Source organism: Colletotrichum jinshuiense, chromosome 5 (assembly GCF_051148585.1).
Source record: "Colletotrichum jinshuiense chromosome 5, complete sequence".
In the NCBI taxonomy this organism is placed as follows: domain Eukaryota; kingdom Fungi; phylum Ascomycota; class Sordariomycetes; order Glomerellales; family Glomerellaceae; genus Colletotrichum; species Colletotrichum jinshuiense.
The window spans coordinates 1,005,548-1,026,469 of record NC_139312.1 but is presented as its reverse complement, the minus strand read 5'-3'; the positions used below and the strand labels follow the sequence as shown (position 1 = coordinate 1,026,469).

At 55.9% G+C, this 20,922-nt stretch overlaps 7 protein-coding genes across 7 annotated transcripts; 3 read left to right on the top strand and 4 right to left on the bottom strand.

Moving 5' to 3' along the window:
- Window positions 1–613: 613 nt before the first annotated feature.
- EsH8_V_000282 (uncharacterized protein) lies at window positions 614–1,103 on the bottom strand (the record flags this gene model as incomplete). Its single annotated transcript, XM_083272798.1, has 2 exons — window positions 614–725; window positions 787–1,103. The coding sequence occupies 2 exons, from the start codon at window positions 1,101–1,103 to the stop codon at window positions 614–616; spliced, it is 429 nt and encodes a 142-aa protein (XP_083125513.1).
- A 2,259-nt stretch (window positions 1,104–3,362) lies between these two features.
- Window positions 3,363–3,935, top strand: EsH8_V_000281 (uncharacterized protein; the record flags this gene model as incomplete). Its single annotated transcript, XM_083272797.1, has 1 exon — window positions 3,363–3,935. One exon carries the CDS (start codon window positions 3,363–3,365, stop codon window positions 3,933–3,935), a length of 573 nt encoding a protein of 190 aa, XP_083125512.1.
- Window positions 3,936–7,872: 3,937 nt separating this feature from the next.
- On the top strand, window positions 7,873–9,437 carry EsH8_V_000280 (glycoside hydrolase family 76 protein; the record flags this gene model as incomplete). Its single annotated transcript, XM_083272796.1, has 4 exons — window positions 7,873–7,960; window positions 8,041–8,520; window positions 8,576–8,817; window positions 8,874–9,437. 4 exons carry the CDS (start codon window positions 7,873–7,875, stop codon window positions 9,435–9,437), a joined length of 1,374 nt encoding a protein of 457 aa, XP_083125511.1.
- Window positions 9,438–10,633: 1,196 nt separating this feature from the next.
- EsH8_V_000279 (zinc finger MYND domain-containing protein) lies at window positions 10,634–11,593 on the top strand (the record flags this gene model as incomplete). Its single annotated transcript, XM_083272795.1, has 2 exons — window positions 10,634–11,329; window positions 11,513–11,593. The coding sequence occupies 2 exons, from the start codon at window positions 10,634–10,636 to the stop codon at window positions 11,591–11,593; spliced, it is 777 nt and encodes a 258-aa protein (XP_083125510.1).
- An 849-nt stretch (window positions 11,594–12,442) lies between these two features.
- EsH8_V_000278 (uncharacterized protein) lies at window positions 12,443–13,449 on the bottom strand (the record flags this gene model as incomplete). The annotated part of the gene is made up of 2 exons (XM_083272794.1): window positions 12,443–12,765; window positions 12,876–13,449. 2 exons carry the CDS (start codon window positions 13,447–13,449, stop codon window positions 12,443–12,445), a joined length of 897 nt encoding a protein of 298 aa, XP_083125509.1.
- A 1,083-nt stretch (window positions 13,450–14,532) lies between these two features.
- Window positions 14,533–16,263, bottom strand: EsH8_V_000277 (MDR family MFS transporter; the record flags this gene model as incomplete). Its single annotated transcript, XM_083272793.1, has 1 exon — window positions 14,533–16,263. One exon carries the CDS (start codon window positions 16,261–16,263, stop codon window positions 14,533–14,535), a length of 1,731 nt encoding a protein of 576 aa, XP_083125508.1.
- A 2,170-nt stretch (window positions 16,264–18,433) lies between these two features.
- EsH8_V_000276 (major facilitator superfamily domain-containing protein) lies at window positions 18,434–20,285 on the bottom strand (the record flags this gene model as incomplete). Its single annotated transcript, XM_083272792.1, has 5 exons — window positions 18,434–19,012; window positions 19,062–19,653; window positions 19,701–19,986; window positions 20,039–20,064; window positions 20,125–20,285. 5 exons carry the CDS (start codon window positions 20,283–20,285, stop codon window positions 18,434–18,436), a joined length of 1,644 nt encoding a protein of 547 aa, XP_083125507.1.
- Window positions 20,286–20,922: the final 637 nt, after the last annotated feature.

Here is a 20,922-nt window from a genome sequence, read left to right as displayed (position 1 = left end):
AAGCGACAGCGGCCGGATGGTTCTTGTAGAGTCGCCTAACAAGTCGGATGGCTGGTTGGACCGCTCAGTCCTTCTCTTGGCCGATGAAGGCAAATTAAGACCTGATACGTCTGCAAGTCTTCTCAACTTGGAAAACGACTTCGAGGTTACAGTGAGAATTGCGCAGTTCAGAATCGATGTGCGTGGTAAGTGGACATTACCGTTACAGTCACTTGCGTCGTTTGCCATAAGCTTACTGAATCTCTTGCGCAATCTAGACGGGATGGATGATAACTATGACATCTTACTCAGAGATGGTCCCGATATCGTGGCCAAAAGAAAGGAGCACGAGAACAAATTAAAAACCGGCAAGGGGGTAGCATGATAAAAAACGAAAACTTTCAAAAAGCTGGAAGAGGGCTACTGTACTACCGAAACCATGATCGGGCTAGCCTATGTTAGTCTAAGTTTGCCTCAGACCACCAATGATCTACTCAAGAAAGCCTTCCAAGAAGATCATTCAATCAAACATATTTTCAATGGAACGATATTTGGCGTAACTGCGCACTAGAACAAGGCTGCCGTGCAACCGAGCAAGAGACTGTGTCCTCACTAGGGACATCGGAGGTGTTGCCTAATTCTTCATGCAATAGAAACAGCCCACTTCAAGTTTGCCCAGGTCTTTAAAATTACCTCCTGGGTAGGTCATGTCCTGTTTCTCGTGCCTGTAGCTGCACTCAGGACCACTTCGAAAATGTTAGCCAGCCCATTACGGAAATAGAAAGACAGCAGAATGTCCAAACGTACAGAAAGAAAACACATTTTGCGCCCTGCCCTGGCCGAGCAGACTTGACTTTGTGGCCCCAGCTCGAGTTGGGCCAAGCCTCCTCGCCGGGCCGGAAGCAGGCCCAGTAGCAGTCGCCTTTCCAGTCCTCCTCGAGGCAGAGGTGCACGCTAATGCAATTTTCTTCCCGCGTTTCTAGTACTTTAACGACGTCGCGTTTTTCTTTGAGAGCGTCTAGGGAGAGAGGGCCGACATAGTTTGAGGATGACGTGTCCGAAGGAGCAACTGCGGCAACGGCCGCTGCGGCAAAGATAGGGGTGATGAAGTGAAGGAGTAACATATTGGCGGTTGAATCTCAATATCAACGCCTTGGGTTCTCCTCAATTTAAAAATGAGGATATGGTCAACGCTTCCGTAGGTGAAGCTGGCGGCCTGCCTTTCCTTTAAACTTTCATGATCGGGTCGTAACTGGACCTCCCAAAAAACTACGTTGGACGCATTTGGCGGCAACCAACGCAATCCAAATGCCAAAGTTACACAGTTTCGAAGCAGCACAAAGAAAACAGAAGCCATTTAGCTCGTTATTAGCATCATAGAATCATTCTGAGTACTGTGTAAATGTTTCCTGTCTTTGTTGCGACAACTTGCTATCTGGCGTAAGGGGTAGCAAGACTGTAAGGGGCTGCTTAACGATGTCGTATTCCAAATACAGGCACGAATATTTCATCGCCAGTCACAAGATTGCGTCTGAGTGAAGAGTATTCTTTCTTGCAGTAGTCGATCCCCCCCCCCCCCCCCTGGATACCAGCGATATCTTCGAACATCTTGGCAGTAAAATAAGAGATCCTGTCAGTCCGAAATGGTTTCAGGGAAACTCACGCTCCCACAATGACTGTGACAGTTATCTGCTACTTCTCACTTGTGTGCTTGTCATCTCACCATGGCTTCATTGGATACATATTATGCGTATAAATTGGCAAGATGCCCAAACTTGTTTGGTTGCTTTGAAGCGCTGTTTGTTGCGAAAGCCTTGGCGTATAACTGCGAGTCTACTATGGCACCATCTAAAACAGGTTTGTCAGGCGAAGTCGTATAAATAATAGATATTTAAGTCTTGGAGTTGCCCGGAGATGGGATTTCAGGCTGTATCTCCGTGTTTGAGACTGTCATAATGCGATTTTGCTACAGTGTCGACTGCAGAGCAGCGGCTTATTTGCAAGGTCACAGTCGGCTTACTTTTAGGTGTGTGATGAGCATTCCCACAAAGTATTAGAGAAGGTTGACCTATGTGCGGGGACGATGCATGACTGAAAGGGCAGCGCGGAGAGGAGGGAGCCTTCTGAATCCTGTAATTGCTCGAGAGGGGATTCTTGGCCAACATTCTCCCGTATTACCTGTACCCGGGAAAATACCTATGTGTCATAGAAAGGCGTACAAGCTTCTAGAGCGTTGCCAAACTCACCCGGGGACGCAGGCTGAACGCATCGTCGCCTTGCCATCCCAGCGGAGCCAACACAGCCCCTCCAGCAGAAGCCAGCCGACAGATCACATCATCGTGAAACCTTGCAACTTGCAGTTTTGGATCACACCGACGCTCATCATCTCGTAAATAGATCCTACTGAGACTGAAAAAAAAAGCCACAGATCCTCAATAAACGACCTTTTATGGCGAGCTTCCCCATTAAACGCTCCCGCAGTCATGTCTCAGCCAGGAATTTAGAATACGATGTTTTCCTCCAGTCCCGTGCTAGTGTGGAATTTTTCTTCTCACTTGCCTACCGGCCGGCAGATCATGCGAATGTAAGCTTAGACAAATATACGAAGCCCTGCCACCACCATTTAGCCTACCCATCAAGCCACGCGACGCAGCCCACGAAGCTCCGATAGGCTGCAGCTGCCACGCCGCTCGCGCTCATTGGCCGAAGCTTCTCAGCTCTTTGAAAGCTGAGCCTCCTCGGCACGTGCTGGTCATCCTTCAGCCCACCCACCTCATTGCGGGGGGGCTTCGAGGATCGCATTGGATGAACGCTGGGTGCGGACTGGAATAGGCTTCGTTTGTCTTATTCGTCTGCGGAGCCAAAGTGCAACTGTTCTCGTGATTTTAGGTTCCGTCGCACGCCGCGGAGGGCTGGCGGGCATGGTTGCGGGGGAGGCGTCGGGAAGCTGGAGGCCTGATCGGATCTGACCTAACGGCTGGTAGTAAGAATCGGGCTATGCCACTTTGCGGTGTGTGTGTGAGTGAGTTGGTGTGTGTGTTGCTATTTTTGAGGCCGTTTTGAGGCTATTCCGATTGCTAGACTTGCACTTGCACCGAAAACGCCTGAGCTGGCGAAGCCACGATGCTTGGCTGATGGCCAAGAAGTCGGTGAGGCTCACGATAATGGATGTTTCTTCTGCGACGTTTCCCTCTTTGAGATTTGTATAAATACTCGTCCGACTTCTTTCATTGTCCATCTCCTCTCATCATCATCAGCTCACCGAGTCACCAAGCAAACACACCACCACCAAAAACAACCAACTTGCCCATTTCTCTCAACAAGTCTTAGAGACTCCTCCACCCAAAATCCTCCCTCCAGCCTTTCAGCAAAGCCCATCAAAAATGTTCCCCAAGACCGTCCTCGCCGCCCTCCTCGCCGCGACCTCCGCGATCGCCTCCCCCGTGGAATCTCGCCAGGCCGCCCCCGCCACCTACTTCACGCCCTCTGCCATCTTCACCTACAACACCAGGAACGGTGCCATCACCCCCTCGTACGGCGGCGTCGTCGCCAAGTCCACCTCCAACCAGGGCAACGATCTCACCGCCCTCCTGACCTTCACCTACCCTCAGGCCGCCGCCGGCAAGAAGTGCCAGTTCTACTTCTACCTCGACGGCCCCACCTCAAGCGTCTCGGGCAGCGGCAAGCTCGACGTCTTCACCTCGCTGCAGCCCGCCCCCGCCGGCGGCTCGCCCGGCTGGGGCCCCGGCAACCAGAGGAACGTCAACATTGGGCGCATCTCGGTCGTCTCGGGCGGGTACGCCACTTGGGATGCCACGTACGGGGCATACCTGACCGCGCCGACGGACTGCAAGGCCGCGGGCACCGTCGAGGGCCTCGAGCTCGTGGGCGTCTACGACAACGACTACGTCTCGTGGAACCCTCAGGTCTCGGGCCCCCGGATCGCCTACTTCTAAACCCCTTACTTCGGCGCCCCTTGGAGGCAGTTCGCCCAGGGGCCCGGTGAACGACTTTGATTCTTCTTCACTCCCTTTTCACGGCTTTTATTGCATCGTATTCATTGGGAGAGGACTTGGTAAAGCGCGGCATTAGGCGTTGGACGGCGGGCTTCTGGGTTATGGGTTATGGGTTATGGTCACGGTCCTTCGGTGCTTTGGCAACAGAGATATGTCATTAGAAATCCATTCCTTAGGTTTTTAGCATTCACGGATAATACACGAGGAATCATTATCTCGCCCTTGCCTGGTTATCGTGTAAGACTGAAGTGGTTGCTCTACGTCACAGCGGCGACGACAATAGCGTCGGTGAGTACGACCCCAATGGCTGGGACGGGGGGTAAACTATGATTCTCGCACACGTGCGACGTGCTCATTCAAGTGTGAGCTTTCGGGAACCAGCTAAATAGTTAATAACGGCTGCAAGATCTTGGATAGCTGTTTCGTGTAGTTCCTTATAGAGATCAATGCTGCCATAGTTACTTGAAAGACTGCTAGACTCGTATGACAGGCTCCGACTGACTAGGACTAAAGATGTAAGGTTACCGCTCCAATGCCTGTTGATTTCACAGACGCCCTTCTGTTTCTGGCGATCCTTCCAGCACTTGTCCTGATGTTGAATTGGGAACGGTCTTCGGCTTCGGTCACGCATGATGTGGCGCATGCTATCGTATTATTTATACAATCTTCAGTGTAAGCTAGCTCGGGCACTGATTTACAAAACTTGTAACCCTGTTTCTGGGCTCAGACTAACACCGATTATGAATTTAGCCCGGAATTGCCAGTTTTTCTAGTAAAAAAACACGTTATGTAGCAATTCAACATTGTAGAGTGCATAGTTTTCGTTGCTACCAGGTGATGGAGAGACTCTGAATTGCCAACAATTTTATAGAGAACAGCCTTGAAGACCAAGATTCTCTAACATGCGAGCGGGGGTTCCTTTGTTTTGCTACTGGCTTTCTCCCGCAGCGCGCATTATAATATGGAAACCGATATCTAGAATCTGTGGGCAATTCGCATTGATCCTAACAAACTAGCTAACACCAGATACTCGTCCAACTCATTCAAGGCATCACGAATTAGAGTCGCATGGCACCTGGCAAAAGAATATCACGATCAAATCGGAAAGTGATGTACAAGTCCGGTTGAACAAAAGAGAATCGATGGGACTCCCATCTCACGAATGCCTCGTGGGCGAATCGAACGCCCGATCTCCTCATTACTAGTGAGGCGCTTTACCACTGAGCCAACAAGGCCTCTGATTGGATGCTGAGATCTGAGGGCTTGGAGAATATGTTTGGCGGAGACCCCGGGGGTTTGGTTAGCGGATCCTCTTGCTCAGGACATGCACGTCGTCCGAACCTCATCCAAACTGAGCAGTCAGGAGTCGCTGACGTCTTCTTACTGCAAGACATTTACAGTTATGGGAGCGACACTATTGACCCACGTAAACCCAGATGAGAGGCGTCGGACGTACGTAAGGCCCACACGATGCCCAAAAATCTCCAGACGACAAGCACGCTCCAAGGCTCTCGAGTCCCCGTCCCGTTCGTTCTAGACACGACTCCGCGCGGAGGGCACTTCTGGGTCTCTGGGGGCGGATGGCTGTTGCCGGTGGGCGGTGGAGAAACATCTGGGGCAACGCAAAACCAGCGACGATGATCCAAATCCAGAGATCGACACTGTCGAGGGCCTGTGTCTTGTTTTCCAATCACAGATGCGACAATAGTCAGGAACAACGGGAAGGCGAAATGCTCCGTCTTGGCAACCGAGAAATTCTCATGCCGGCTGGCGGCTCACGTTCAGCCCTAGAGAGTGCTAAGAGATCGAACTTGTCTTGCCAAGGTATGCTCCGTGCTGATCGATGTGCCTACATGGTAAGTACTGGTATGGGAATTGGAAATATGAAGGGAGGCCAGTGCACGAGCAACCCCTTTTCGCGCCTTCGTGGAACAGGCGCAGCGAATGAATGGCGCACCGGACATTGCCTACGGACCAAACCACACAGCCGGGGTATGCGCTGACGACACCCTCGTCACTCAGTGGGCGTTAGTAGCTTGCAGAGACACCATTGATTTCGGATCCGAGCGCTTCTTGCAGCAAACCGACGCATGATTCGTCGACGGCAGACGATGGGCAAAGTTTTTCGAAGCATCGACCGACATGACATGCCTGGGCACCGGATGGCTCACATTGCATGGTCCCGGCGTCAGTGCCAAGGGAATGCCCAGGCGCGTAGATCGCGGGAGGACGAACTGGGAAGTGCGGATGACATGGGCGACACGAGGGGGCAACAAGGGAGCTAGCACAGCCAAGAAACCCAAGGGAAAGACAGATCCGGTTGACGAAAAGCTTGTTCTGAAATGATGCCGCCTCGTTGCTGCGCGATTGTGTTTCGGAGAACCGGCGGTCGCAGCCACTTGATGGACGGGCGATTTCAAATAAGACGACGGACGGCGAGGGATGCTGGGGAAGAAGGGGCACACACACCCTGTCTCTATGGGAGGGAGGAGGGAGAGGGGAAATCACACGGCGTGGCGCGCAACAAAAGCTGCTGCGCAACGAAAAAGCGCAGCAGGTCACTTCTGTCCATTTCCACCGGCCCTGACCAGCCGGGACCCGCAAGTAATCAATTGTAAAAAGGGGGGCAGACACAGGGATGGCCGCGTAATCCTGGACAGAATGGAGGAGCCCATTGGGCAAGATTACGATCACGTGATCTTTCTCGTGACTCTCGATCAGGGGGATTCCCCCTTGGTCGGGTTGTCCTGCCACGGGGGGACACTGGCGGCACGCCGTCGTTCCCTCCCCCAATGTTGCGAGTCCCAGGGGATGGATGTACCGGGCCCCTTCCCATCGTACGTCTTTGAATACGAGGTGGGAATTAATCGCTGGAATAAGCAGAGTTTCTTGACAATCAACAACGGGAATGGAAGTAAACGGCCAAGACAGTATGCCCGGCACACGACAGCCGTGCACCAACTCAACCCCCCGGTCGCTTGGCATTCAGGCGACCCTGTCCCTGGATCGCCAAGAACACGGGACAAGACGCTGGAAAACTTGGAATTTGCTTGTTTTCTACACTGTTGGCTTGGCGCGCCTGGGCATACCGGTATGGCGTGGGATTGCACCAACTGCCGCTGCGGCGGAAGCACAGAGAGCACTCGCCCACCCTCCCGACGCCGATACCGACGCCGCCATCAGCTGCCAGCCACAGCACACCTCCCAACGCCCATCATCCTTTGTTCGATCAACTGCCCTGTTTTATTTCCCCTGGGGCGGTCGGAGCGTCTTTGATCGCATCTTTTTCTGCCTGACGTGACAGTAGCTGACTGTGTCTGTGTGTGTGCCGCAGACCCGACAGGCATATGCACTATGTATGTAGCCTACACTAATTATTATGTGCCTTGTATCACTCATCCATCCGTACCCTCTCCCATCCCTTCACCCTTGCTCGGACCACCCCTCCTGCCAGTAATTCCCGTCCCGGTACCATCCTGGGTTCGCTTTTGCACTTGCACTTGCACTTGCACCTGCCCAACCTTGAACTAGCATGCCCCCTTCGCTGTCACTCTGCCACCCATTCGTCCCTGAGCCCCCGACGCCATCCGCCTCTTTCGTTCTCCTTCAACGTCCCTGTTCGTCTCTTTCCTTTCTCCTCCAACCCTCTTTTTTCGCCTGCTCCCATACCCACCACAGCATCCAGCGACACTCGAAAAGCTGGCGCCTTTGATCCTCGCCCGTGTACGACGGAATCGAAACACTCGCATGATACGGCCCCAACACGATCGCGCCATATTCCGAGGGAATTGAGCTTCCTCCTCCGATCCCTTTTGTTTTTCCCGTCCCTCTCAGTCGCTCGCTTCGATTTCACAGACGTCATCTCTCCATCATAACCATGAAGAACTCCTTCGTCGCCCGCGCTGCGACAGCGCTCCTCCTCTCCACCGGTGTCGCCAACGCCGCATACTCTATCGCCTCCAACGGTACTTTCTCCCTCCGTCTCGACGCCCGGATCCTGGGCAATGATTGTACGCCCCAGATTTCGCTAACGCTGCACTTCCAGATGATATCAAGTCGACGGCCAAGGACCTTGCCTTCGACCTCATGAGCTTCTACGATGGCAACCTGACTGGCCACACACCCGGCATCTTGCCTGGCCCCCCGCCCAACGGTGATTACTACTGGTGGGAGGCTGGTGCCATGTGGGGAACCATGATCGATTACTGGCACTTGACCGGCGATTCCACCTACAACGACGTCGTCATGCAGGCCATGCTGCACCAGGTCGGCCCCAATCGCGATTACATGCCCCCCAACTACACAGCGTCGCTGGGTAACGACGATCAAGGGTTCTGGGGCATGTCCGCCATGACCGCCGCCGAGAATGGTTTCCCCAACCCCCCCGAAGACCAGGCGCAATGGTTGGCCCTTGCCCAAGCTGTCTTCAACACCATGGCCAGCCCCGACAGGCATGACTCCACATGCGGCGGTGGCCTGCGCTGGCAGATTCCCTTCTCCAACAACGGATACAACTACAAGAACAGTAAGACTTCCAGACCAGTATGAGTACGGATGTTTTGGTACTGACTGAAAATCAGGTATTGCAAATGGCTGCTTCTTCAACATTGGCGCCAGGCTGGCCCGGTACACCAAGAACGAGACGTACGCTGATTGGGCCGAGAAGACTTGGGACTGGATGGTTTCTGTCGGGTTCATTGACAGCAGCTACAACATTTACGACGGCGGCCACGTCGAGCAAAACTGCACCGATATCAACAAGGCCCAGTTTTCATACAACAACGGCGTTTACCTCCTTGGAGCTGCCATGATGTATAACTACGTAAGTGGCTCACCCCCCTCGAAAACTTGCAAGAGTTTGTTCTAACATGATCACAGACGGATGGCTCCGACAAGTGGAAGACTCGCCTCGACGGCCTCATCAACGGCACTCTCAATATGTTCTTCCCGAATAACATCGCTTTTGAGATCGCCTGCGAGGAACACAACACATGCACTACTGACATGTTGAGTTTCAAAGGCTACGTGGCTCGATGGATGTCAGTCATGACCCAGATCGCGCCATACACCGCCACTCAAATCCTTCCGATTCTCAAGACATCGGCCGAGGCCGCAGTCAAGCAATGCACGGGGCAATCGAACCAGCGCACGTGTGGCTTCAAATGGAGTACAGGCACATACGATGGCACCATCGGAGCTGGTCAGCAGATGAACGTGCTGGCTGCCGTTTCATCTTTGCTCATCAGCGAGGCCAAGGTGCCAGTGACGAACACCACCGGCGGTATTTCCAAAGGCGACCCGAACGCCGGCAGCCACTCAGACAGCCTGCTTGTCCAAGAAACCCCGATAACAACGGGGGATAAGGCCGGTGCGGGCATCCTGACCTTCTTGGTCTTGGCATCTGCCTCGGGCATATTCGGTTGGATGAGTTTCGGAGCATAAAAGGTGGGACGGGTAGCATATAACGACTTGATTTTCTTGCCATTTTGCATCAGCGGTGCCACGGCACTGCTGGCGAGTTGTACTCGCGATAGGGATGTACCGGCGTTGAGGCCAAGGAAGGCCGGGGTTATTTGGCGTCGAGCCTTGTTGTACAAGTGCCCAGAACGATGCGGGGGCTATGCAGTCTCCGGGTTCCGTTCAGTTCTTTATTTCCCCAGTTGCCACGGGTGTTGGATAGCCCGCGATAGGGAGGAATCCCTGTAGTCTATAATAATGTAGCTACGCTACCACACACATAACATAGTTTCCTAGAATAGACATTACGTCGCTGCAACCATGCCACACCGCGCAAAATGCAACTCACCTGGGAGACACCTCGGAGGCAACCAGCCAAGGCTGTGTCGTAGGAAGGTCGTGAAACGGAACGCATAGAAGCTCAGAGGCGCCATGACGCCACCTCATCCGATGTCGCGGCAGCCAAAGGGCTCAGACGCTGGTCCTGTCATCTGCAATCATGAACTCTTAGCCGTTTGCGTATCACGCAAAGCACTCACACGGGCGCGCCAAGGACGGGGTCCCCAGCGCAGTCGCAGTTTACGTCATCTCGCGGCTGTCATCTTATCCTGTAGCGGCAGCTGTTTCAGCGCGGGAAGGAGGAAGGTTTTGGAGGGAAATGCCAAGTCCTTCTATTCTGGCCGACTTTTCTCCGGCGCATTGTTCTTGCAACTTTCCTCTGCTCCCCCCATTTGCTTTGCATTCCCCGGTAATGTTTCTCCCAGGCGAGGCAGGCCTCTCTTGTTGTCCTCTTTTTTCCCCAGACAACCACCCCACATCATTGGCAATTTCAGCCAACCACGGCACGCGAGCGCCCTCCCGGGCTATCCCCTCTCGCTCTCTCTCGCGAGGTCAATCAATCTCATACTCAGGCATTTCTCACTCACTCATTCGATCAAACTCACTCGCCCTCTCAGTGAAACCCAACCCACCACAAACTCTTTTTGTTACCGAGTACACTAAAAACAAACCCAGCCATTTGACGCCAATCCTAATTTAGGCTTATCTATTCTCCAACCTTTGATTGGTCTTTGACACCTTTGCCCGGGGTATTTGCCACTATTATTGGTTTTCCCTTTGGAGGGGTTTTAATCGTTCCTTGGTCGTAATTTACCCGAGGGGACCTTTTGCGTATCAGAACAATGCCGATCCCGGACTTTGCCAGCGAGGCCGTCTTCCCGGCCTTCGAGGCCCTGCCCATCGAGGACGCCGCGGCCGCCGACCCCCCGTCATACTCCCCCGCCTCCGAGCCCCCGTCCTACGCCGACGCCCCCTCCGAGCCGCCGTCGTACTCTGACTCCGAGTCCCGTGCCGGCTCCGCTGCCGCCCCCACCACCTCCAGCTCCAGCACCAGCACCGCCCTGGCCAAGGCCCCCGCGCTCGCGCCGGGCGCATCGTCCCACGACGCGCGGGAGGAGTGGTTCCTCGTGGCGCAGGTGAAGCAGAACATGACCATCACCAAGCCCACCCTCGTCGTCGTCGACCGCTCGGGCACCGAGTTCGCCGTCACCTTCGAGGACCGCGGCATCGACCTGCGGCCGGTGAAGAACGGGTGGACGATTGTGGTGCCGCGGGCCGTCCGGACGCAGCCCAAGGGGGGCAAGCAGGGGTTCGTCAGGGTCCCCGAGGGCAAGGGCACGGGGGTCAAGTACGTGCCGGGCGGGCTAGAGAAGCTCGGCGAGCTCGGGGCGCTCGTCAGGGGCGAGGGCGAGGGCGAGGGCGGCGGCGGCGGCGGCGTCGGGGTCAAGGGGAAGTGCGCCGGGTGCGGGAAGACGGAGGCCGAGGCTGGCGGGCTGAAGAGCTGCACGGGGTGCGGGCTTTGGAGGTATTGTGGAAGAGTGAGTTGTGTTGGGAGTTTTCCTTTGGTCGACTTCTTCATCCCCCCTTTTTGGTGGTGAATGGTGTTGTTTCACTGCTATGTGACGCTACTCTTTCCCCGTCTTTTTATTTTTATTTCTCCCCCCTCTCTTTTCCCTCTCTTGTTTGAATCCCGTGAGCGTGCTGACGAGGTTTCGATGTAGGAATGCCAGGTGCCGGACTGGAAGACGCACAAGGTGGATTGCAAGATATTGAAGGGCATGGTGAACGCGTGGGGAGCGTGAGGGGGGTGACAACGTCCCATGGAACCCGGAGCTTCGCCTGCGAGAAGCGTTGAGCGCCAAAAAGATGAAGACACGGGAGTACCTTGCTTGGATGGGCCTTCTATCTGGAGCTATGAGATGCCGGAGAATGGCGCTGTGCAGTGTGGCACTCGGGGTTTTCTCTCTTTCCATTTTCCCTCTGGCTCCGTGTAGATCACCTTGGCCTTCATAGCGTTGCGTATGTGGATGGCGGTTCCCGAGGCGCCATGGCTTCGCCGCACATTGGAAGATTACAGTCAGCTGGCGTCCCTCGCTGAACGGGACCGCCGCTGTGGAAGAAAGATTTACCAGACGGACGGGTAGGGCACCAGCACTGTAACCCCGTCTGAATAGAACATGAACTTTCCGAGGCAAATAAGGGCATCACTGTCTTCTAGCTTCCTGCCTGAATACAGGGCTTTATCTTTAAACTCGTATCAGCTTGTGTTTGCGGCTGAAGTTGGTAGACGTCTCTCACACCTAAAAGACTTGGGCAAAACGTGTTTACAGTTGACGGTAACATAACTGAGGGATGCCAGTCGACGGTAAACCATTGATTGTATTTGACCCTTCACAAAACCTACCAAGTGGCTTTTCTGGCGGGCTAGTGAGAGGACGATGAGAGTATAGCGGGCCGACACCCGTCTGGAAATAGCCACATGAAACAAAAGCATAACAAGACAACTCTGATAGATATGTTCTAGAACCGGGGCCCGCCCATAACATCATGCTAACCCCCCCCCCTCCCCCCGCCTCCCCAAAACGCCCAAGGCAAAAAAAAAAACAAAAAAAAAAAAAAAACCCTACACCCAGACTAAGTAGCCGGGGGCATCACTCCGCCCTGGGCGCCGTCTTCTCCCTGACGAGCTCGTACAGGATGTCCGTCCGCATGGTGTACTTGGTCCCCTTGACGACGTCGTCGCCCGAGTGGTACAGCCTGCTGTGCTGGAAGATGAGCACCCGCCCCGCCTTGGGGTCGACGTCGACCTTCCTCTTCTCGTCGCCGGAAAGAAACGAGGTGGCGCCGCCGACGAGGTCCGCCTGGCCCTTGCCGGCCTCGGCGACCGAGTCGTTGAGGTAGAGGTGGACGGTGTAGTGCGTCCGGAAGACGCTGCCGTCCTCGTTCTCCTCGCCGTAGGGGCCGTCGCAGTGTGCTGCGTCGAAGTGTCAGTCGCCGTATGCCAGGCCGAGGAGATGACCGCGGTCGCGGGGGGGGGAGGGAAAAGGAAAAAAAAGAAAAAGAAAAAGGGGGAGGTGGTCTCACGTCTAAAGAACTGGCCCTTTTGGTACCTCAAAAACCTCATGCGCTGGTTGAACCTCGCGAACCGCCACCTCGTCTCCAGCTCCTTGTCGGGCCGGGCGACCCCCTCGACCTCGGCCAGCTCCCCGGCCAGCCCCGGCGCGAGCCTGCACCGCTCCCACAGCCGGTCCACGACCTCCTGCTGGTCCCAGATGATGCGGTCGCTGTTGCGGTACTGGGGCTCGAAGATCTCCCACCCGGGGCCCACGTTGACCATGGCGGGCTGCCACGGCTCGTCCCCGCCGGGCCCGCGCTCCGTCGCGCTCGCCTCCGCCATGCGCACGAGCTCGGCGCACTCGGCGGGCGTCAGGACGTTGTCGAGGACGACGGCGTAGCGGGTCCCGTTCTCGGGGAGCTTGGTCTTGGACCAGTCGACGCGGGTGAGGGTCACGGGCGGCGCGCCGGCCGGGAGGGGCACGGAGAGGAAGTCTGCGGGGATGGGGACGTCGTGGGACAGGTACGAGGTCTTCTGCGGCTGGCCGGCCCGCTTGCGCGGCTTCGGCTTTAGGGCCGCGGGGATGAGATTTGAGAGGGACATTGTGCCGTCTGGGCTGTTGTTGTGCGTGTCCGTGTGTGTGTGTGTCTTACCGAGCCCACTGCTGCTGCTGCTGCTGCTGCTGTACTGCGAACGCCGTTCCCCAGTGTTTTGTGTTGCAGGCTGTGGTATCGAAGCAGAGACGGGGTTTAATCGATCGACTTGCAGGACCGAGGCGGGTATTTACAATATGAGAATCTCACTGCCTGGAAACCAGCGCCAAGGCGCAGCCTGGGCTTTTGTGACCGGCTGGTGACTTTGCCCGGTGAAGGTGGCGGAGTTTCGATTGGCCTCAGGCGGGGCAGCAGCCTTCGCGCCGTCTGGCGCGACAGTTGTCCTCCCGATACAAGTAAGGATGCCGGATTGAGGGACATGGGACGTGTCCTCAAGTGCTACTACGCTTTGACTTGGAAAACTGCGTCTCGTAACTTCCTACAATGCGTATGCACTACATTACTTACACGTGTATATGAAGAACGACGTCCGGCGAGGTGCTGGGACGAGACGATGACTCCGGGGATGGGATGGATGCCTGCGGCGGAGTGCCTAGCGCGGCGGGGCATGCTGCCGGCGGGCTTTTACGGGTTTCCGATTGGGTTCCAAGCCGCTAAACTACCCCAGGGCACCTCTCTGTGCCGGTTAGCGTCGGTGACTGTCTGCCTATGGCGGTGGCTCGCCTCAGAGGATGCCTACCAGGCTTCCTTCCACCTGGCTCACCTGCGTAGGTGAAGCACGGTGAACAGATTTGCCTGTCACAGCAGGACACGTTCAACTTCCGAGCGGCATACAGAAATCCGGGGGAAAATGGCACGTTTAAGTTTGATCTTTGACCAAAAGAGATGGTATGTCGTCCACCTTCCCATATCTGTACAGCGGTCTGGAAAATGCGGGCGAAGTTGAGCCTTTGTGTTGGGGCGGCCAAAATCCATATTCTACATCTATAGCTTTGCCAAACTACAACAACCAGCAGACATGGCCCCAAGGGCGGAACATGCTAACCGTTATAACCTCATGTTCGTGCTTGATACTTATACAGTCTAGCACAATCTAAAATCTTTTTTTCCATTCCCATGTCCAAGAACGACCTCAGACCTCACTAACCCTCTCCTTCTCCCGCTCCGTCCCCTCCTCAGCAACCTTGGCCTCCACGGCCTCCAACCCCGTCTTCGTCTCCGTGTGCGTTTGCCGCAGCTCGATCTGCCGAATAAAAAACGTCGACACCAGCCCAACCCCCGAGGCGACACAGAAGAATATCCACAGCTTGCTAATGCTGTCCGTCACCGCCGCCCTGACGACGAGTCGCTGCGTCTCGCTCAGCCCCTGGACCAGGTCGTGCGCCGCAATGGCCGAGCCGCTGCCAAACTTGGCCGCCACGCCCGCCGGGAGCCCGGCCGCCAGCAGGCCCGCCTCGTGCCGCCCCATGACGCTCTGGAAGATGACCTGCCCGACGACGACGCCGACCCCCAGCGCAACGTGCCTTACAAACGCGAACGTCGCCGTCCCCGCGGCCAGGTCCTTCTGCTCCACCAGCGCCTGCAGCGCGATCAGCAGCGCCTGAAGGTTGGGCGAGATGCCCAGGGCGGCGAGGATCTGGAACAGGATCAGCCGCGGCCAGTCGCGTCCCGGCGGGAACGTGACGAACAGCCCGAAGGCGATGGCCGTGAGCGCCATCGAGATGCGGATGATCTCGATGTACCGCCCCGTCTTCTTGATCGTCACGCCGACGCCAATGGTACAGAAGGCAAGCGGCAGCGCCGTCGCGAGCAGCCACACCCCCGACTGGATCGGGCTCGCGCCGAGGACCGTCTGGAAGTAGAGCGGGAGGAAGAAGGCGATGGCCGCGAACCCTAGGCCGTGGCAGAAGTTGGCGACGTAACAGAAGATGACCGACGGGTTCCGGAAGAGCGAGGCCGGCACCAGCGGGTGCTTCGCGAAGCGTTCGACGAGGGCGAAGACGGTGTAGGCGGCGCAGCCGAAGACGATGAGGCAGATGACCGTGGGCGAGTTCCAGGGGTTCCGCAGCCCGCCGAACTGCAGCCCGAGAAGCAGCATCAGCGTCGCGCCGGTGAATGTGAGGGTTCCGAGCCAGTCGATGGCCGCCAGGCCCTTGGCTAGCGGCGTCTTGGGGGTGTGGATCCGGAGGAAGAAGACGAGGATGAGGAGCGACGCCCCCGATATGGGGAGGTTGATCCAGAAGCACCACCTCCACGAGATGTTTTCCGTCAGCCCGCCCCCGATGAGCGGCCCGATCCCGCTGGCGAGGCCCCAGACGGCGCCGATCATGCCAAAGTACATGCCTCTCTCCCTCGGACTGAAGAGGTCTCCGATGGTGATGTTCACCAGCGCCATTAGCCCGCCGCCCCCGAGCCCCTGCACCGCCCTGCCCGCCACCAGCATCGTCAGCGACCCGGCAAGCGCCGAGACCAGGCTGCCGACCATGAAGACCAGGTTGGCGATGACGAGGATCGGCTTCCGCCCGAATATGTCGCTGACCTTGCCCCAGAACGGCACCGAGGCGGCGTTGGCGAGCAGGTACGCCGCGCCGATCCAGGCGAAGCCCGAGTCCGAAGCCCCGACCTCGCGAGCAATGGTTGGAAGCGCGGTGGTGATGATGACAGCGTCGAGGGCCGCGAGGAAGACGGCCATGCAGAGCGCCAGCATCAGAATCGTTGTCTGGGCCCGGCTACGCCCGGGCGATATCTTGGAGTCGGCCGTCGTAATGCTGCCTTCGCCCTGCTCGACGCTCTTTTTCCCCTGGCTCTCTCCATCTTGGTCGGGTGGCCCGCCGCGAGAAACATTGTCGACTTCACCGGCCATAGTGAACAGCGAGATGCCTCGTTAACACGGGTGCACGACATGCTGTCCGCTGTGAGCAGCTCGCGGGACTGGGCTGATATACCCTCAGAGAACAGCGCCCCTCGCTAGCATTCGGGTCCATATCTTGCGGCACAGTCACTCACCAACACGTGCTTCCCAGGCCCAGGTCCGACATGAAGAGCCCCCAAAGACGCCGGACCTTTGGCTGCTTCGGTACGACCCATTGTGCATATAATGGCATCGCGCAGGGTGCAGGAGTCGTTGGCGGATGTGGCTGTACGGCACACGGGGGCGGGGGGAGGAGCCACAGCCCGACTGGAAATGGGAATTGGGGCTTTTGCTCTGGTTGGTGGCTTTACGAGAGATTATCCTGGGGGCCGCTTTCTCTCACTCACCTTACGCCAGCTACCTCCTTTGAGAAGGTCCAAAAATGACGTGCATCGGCCAACCAACGGCATCGCTTCTGTTCAAAAAGGTCCAAAGAGGAAACAGAACTAGAAAAGGGATCCAACGGGCCGTCGAAGTCACCTCCCCGGGCCGCCAAGGGAGGGAATCGTCAAGACCCCCCTGTCAATCGGGCTCTGCTGCGCCCGCTGTGTTTTTCGTGAGCTGATGTTGGCCGGGACGAAGGATCCAGCGGTATTCTAGGATTCGCTTCAAATGCGACTTCGGTATATTGGTTCTGGGGGCGGAAAAAGAAAGGCTTGTTGTTCGCGCCTTCGTCAAACCGCCTCCTCCCCCAACGCAACGTTAAACGAGGCAGGGGGAACGCTCCACCGGTTCGCATAACAGGGATACGGCAAACGAGACTAAATCTAAGCAACGAAACAAAACGAAGAATTCAAAAAGGTGGCAAAGGATCAAGAAAGGCGTCCCGGTGTTTCGCGAGAAGGGCTGGTAGCTGCGTGTCCCGATAGGCACGATCATGCGGACTGCCGACTTCAGGCCGAGGATAAGTTGCAGGCGTGGAGCCTTCGAATCGTCATTGCAGATGACTACTGCGGGCTTTCGTAACAAGTCTTGTAGCACGTGTATATGCAGGATATTTCGTCAATAGTACTTTGGGTGCTTGTCGTATGGTGCGCCCAGGCTGAGGCGGCAAAACTGTGGCGCGCGCCGGCTCGTCTATTTTGTCTGCTTCGAGTATGCTCTCCTGGAGTGTCGACACACTTCAGACGTTACGGTTCATCTACCTGAACCTCGTATTCACGCCATGAGCTTGCTTGTTGCAACGTCCTAGGCGTTGACTTTGACATGCGCCATGTGGTGCTTCGTGGGTGTGTCACACGCTCGTCTAAACAGCCTCGTGGTTTTCTGTCACACCGTTGTCAGAACCAACGGGAGAACCTTGAGTTTCACTTTGCATCAGCGGCATTGAACCAGGATGAGGGAAAAAGACTCATTTCTGTATTATGAAAGAACGGCCAGTCAACCCTTCTTGTTGCATGCAGCACCCCCGGGCTCGAGAGCAAGGGGCGCCGAAGTAAAAAAGACAAAACATCGTATATCGAGATCGAATTCGCAAAGCGCGCCCACAAGGCAAGACCAACGATAGCGCAGAAGCATTGTCGCCGTCATTGCCTCGGTTCAACACGCAGTCCCAGCGATGGCGTAACAGCACTTTCGCGGTCGAGTGGCGAGGTTCTCGAACGACAGCGTATCTAAACACGTATGGGGTATCATAAAAATGCAAAACAAAAACACAAAACTCGTCCACCATCAACCCCTTACGGGTTTTCTTCCAAACCCTCTCCCTTTTTTTTGTTTCCCACGGGACGGACCAAAGTGCGATAGCGCAATAGCATTGTCGCCGGTGACCGTCCCCATTCCAATACGCCGTTTCCCAGCGATGGCGTAGAAGCACTGTCGCCGTCGAGGAAACCAGCCTCGTTTTCTGCCGCTCTTCGCCATGCAGCAGGGTGAACCAGAGCCTTCCCTCGGATGAAAAAGCATATCCGAATATAATATGGGTATATACGGTAAGTGAATAAGCGCGGTAATCGAATGGAACATGCCTAGTCGTGGCAGAGTGAAGAAAAACAGCAGGTTGAACTGCTTCGTGAATAGAGCGTCGTGTTGGTTTTCAACGGAGCCGTGGGTTGTTGTTGAAGTCCTTGGAGCATAGGCTGCTCCCGAATATTAATCGGCCTGACGCCCATCCTGAAACCCATTAGGCTTCTTGACGTTGGCTGCCCCGGGGGAACAACTTTCCGAAGCCTCGTTCACGGGCCTCGCGTCTCGCAGCTCCGTCTTCGACCTCGCTGGAAGAGTCAATGTTTGAGATCTTGTTCACGGGCTTGTTGCCGAAGATCTTCAACAGGATGAACATGGCAAAGCTGCTGATAATGCTCAAGCAAAGGATGCCGATCATAGCGTAATTGCTCCGACGGTATTGATAACGGCCCTTGGCGGCATCCGCTGGCCATCCCGTATACAAGGCATAGGTGGTGACAATGCTTCCGAGGTTTCCTAGACCGGACACCAGTGCAGTTGCAGCCGCAACACCAACCTCGCCGTGACGGCGCTGGAAAATCTCGTTCGTCCAGGTCATGCAGTTGGGTACAGTTGGACCCAGCCCGAACCCAACCAGTAGGAGTCCGCCGTAACGGGCCCACCCGTTGTCCAAGGCGAAAGTCACGAGTAGCAGGCCGGTAATTTGAATGCACACGGCAGCCGAAAAGATGAATGGGCGGTGGCCGTGGAAGCGGTCGGAGATCGGCATCACCAGCAAAATTGCAATCAAATCCATCTGCCCAGGGTTAGCTATGGTTCTGAGAAGGAAGTCTCAAAAAGCTTACGATCCAAATAGGAGCAAAGAGCAAGCTGACTTCAATGCTTGATGCTGTGGGCACGATGGAGCGGATGATGACGGATCCATAGAGTTGAGTACCAATGCCGACACCGACGACTCCGAAGTACATCATGGTCAACGGCCAGAGACGCCAGTCGATGAGGACTCTGAAGAGATCCCTCAGGGTCCAGGGCCTGGGGTGGTAAACCCGGCGAAGGTCGTGGTAGTGGATGACGGCATCCTGGCCGGAGAGCGCCTCCGGGGTGGCAGGAATCCACTTGAGCCAGCTGGAGCGCTGACGCTTCTGCCCTGGGGGCAAGGGACGATCGGGGAGCCACCAAAGCAAGGTGAAACCAAGCACAACGGCGACAAGTCCGTAGATGAGGAACATCCAGCGGAAGCCAACCAGGCCCCCAAGGCCGTCCATGAGCTGGAATCCAGCAGACACAAGACCAACAACAGCAGCCGAGAGCTGAGCAGCCGTGAAGTACATGCCGATTCTCTTGCCCGTTCGAGAAGGCGGGTAGAACAAGGTCAGGTAGTATGACATTCCCGGCCACATGCCGGCAATGACGACACCAAGTAAAAACCGAAGCAGCCTGGGGTCGTTAGCTGTAGTCGAGAGTAGGTCTTACGGAATACATACTTGACACTCCAGGCACTTTGAACGGCTGCGAAGCAGGTTCCAATAACGCCAGTGGCAATGACGATGCGCGCCATCCAGATCCGAGGGCTCAGTTTAGCCATGACCAGGTTGGAGGGGCAGTCAAAAATGACATAAGCCACGTAGAAGAGAGCCAAAGCGGTCGATGTATCCTTGGCTGTCAAGCCTAGCACCGTCATCAAGTCGTGACCTTGGGCAGCGTTCATGGTCTGCGCGATGCCAATGTTGGACCTGATGGCCGAGCAGACGAAGTAGAGAGTCCAAAAGGCTATGGGAGCATTAGATTTGGTCCGATACGCTAGGGGAAATAATGTAGTCACCTGGAATGATGCGAAGGTCGAGCTTCCTAGGCGTTGGTTAGCATTGAGACCAAACAATGTTGAAAACAGTCGGATGGCGTTCGTACCTGTAGACCTTTTCAACCGTCTCAACATCGTATTCCTCCTCCTCCTGCTGCGGAGATGGGCCAGCTGGAGGTTCCGTGCTGGAGGAAGCGGCGGCAGTGTTGAACTCATTGGGATGCTTGTCATCGGCGGCGCTGCGCGCATCTTCATCTAGGTGAGCCATACTTGACTACGAAGCAATGGAAATGCGTGCCACTAGTCTTTTCTGGCCACCCGTAGTGAACAATGCTGAAAAGAATACCAAATAATCCAACAAAGGCTGGCTACGGGTTTGCGCTCTCAGCGATACAGCAACGAGGGGAAAGCGTAGCTTGCGTTGTGATGGATCAAGTGTGGTGAAAGATTTGATGTTCTGGGCGAGCGGATATCACAGGCATTTTTAAGGTGACATTTGCCGAGACCCTTTGGAGGCACATCGGACCTGATAGTGGAAACCTCCAAGCCAGCAGCTTGAGCCCTCTTTTTTCAGGCGGTTCTGGCCAGGCTGCACTAGCATATCTGAGTGTCTACCAATGGGCAGCTTGATGCAGTTTAGGGGATTTGGGTCGGCCGTTCTCGCCCAACAGAAATGCCGCTCCACCCCTGCTGCAAGGTGCATTTTACGGTGCGATTATCGGTGGGCCGCGGTGAAGCCCACATTCCCAAACCTCAGCGACTCCGGACTCGGTCACTAGACCGAGCCGAGTGGTAGCGCCGTCGACACCGGATACAAGTCGGGGCACACTCGTGAGCATTAGTGAAGAGAGTCGACGGGGCGTGTTCGTACCTGACATGGCAGCGGTGTACCCGATAGGACCGAA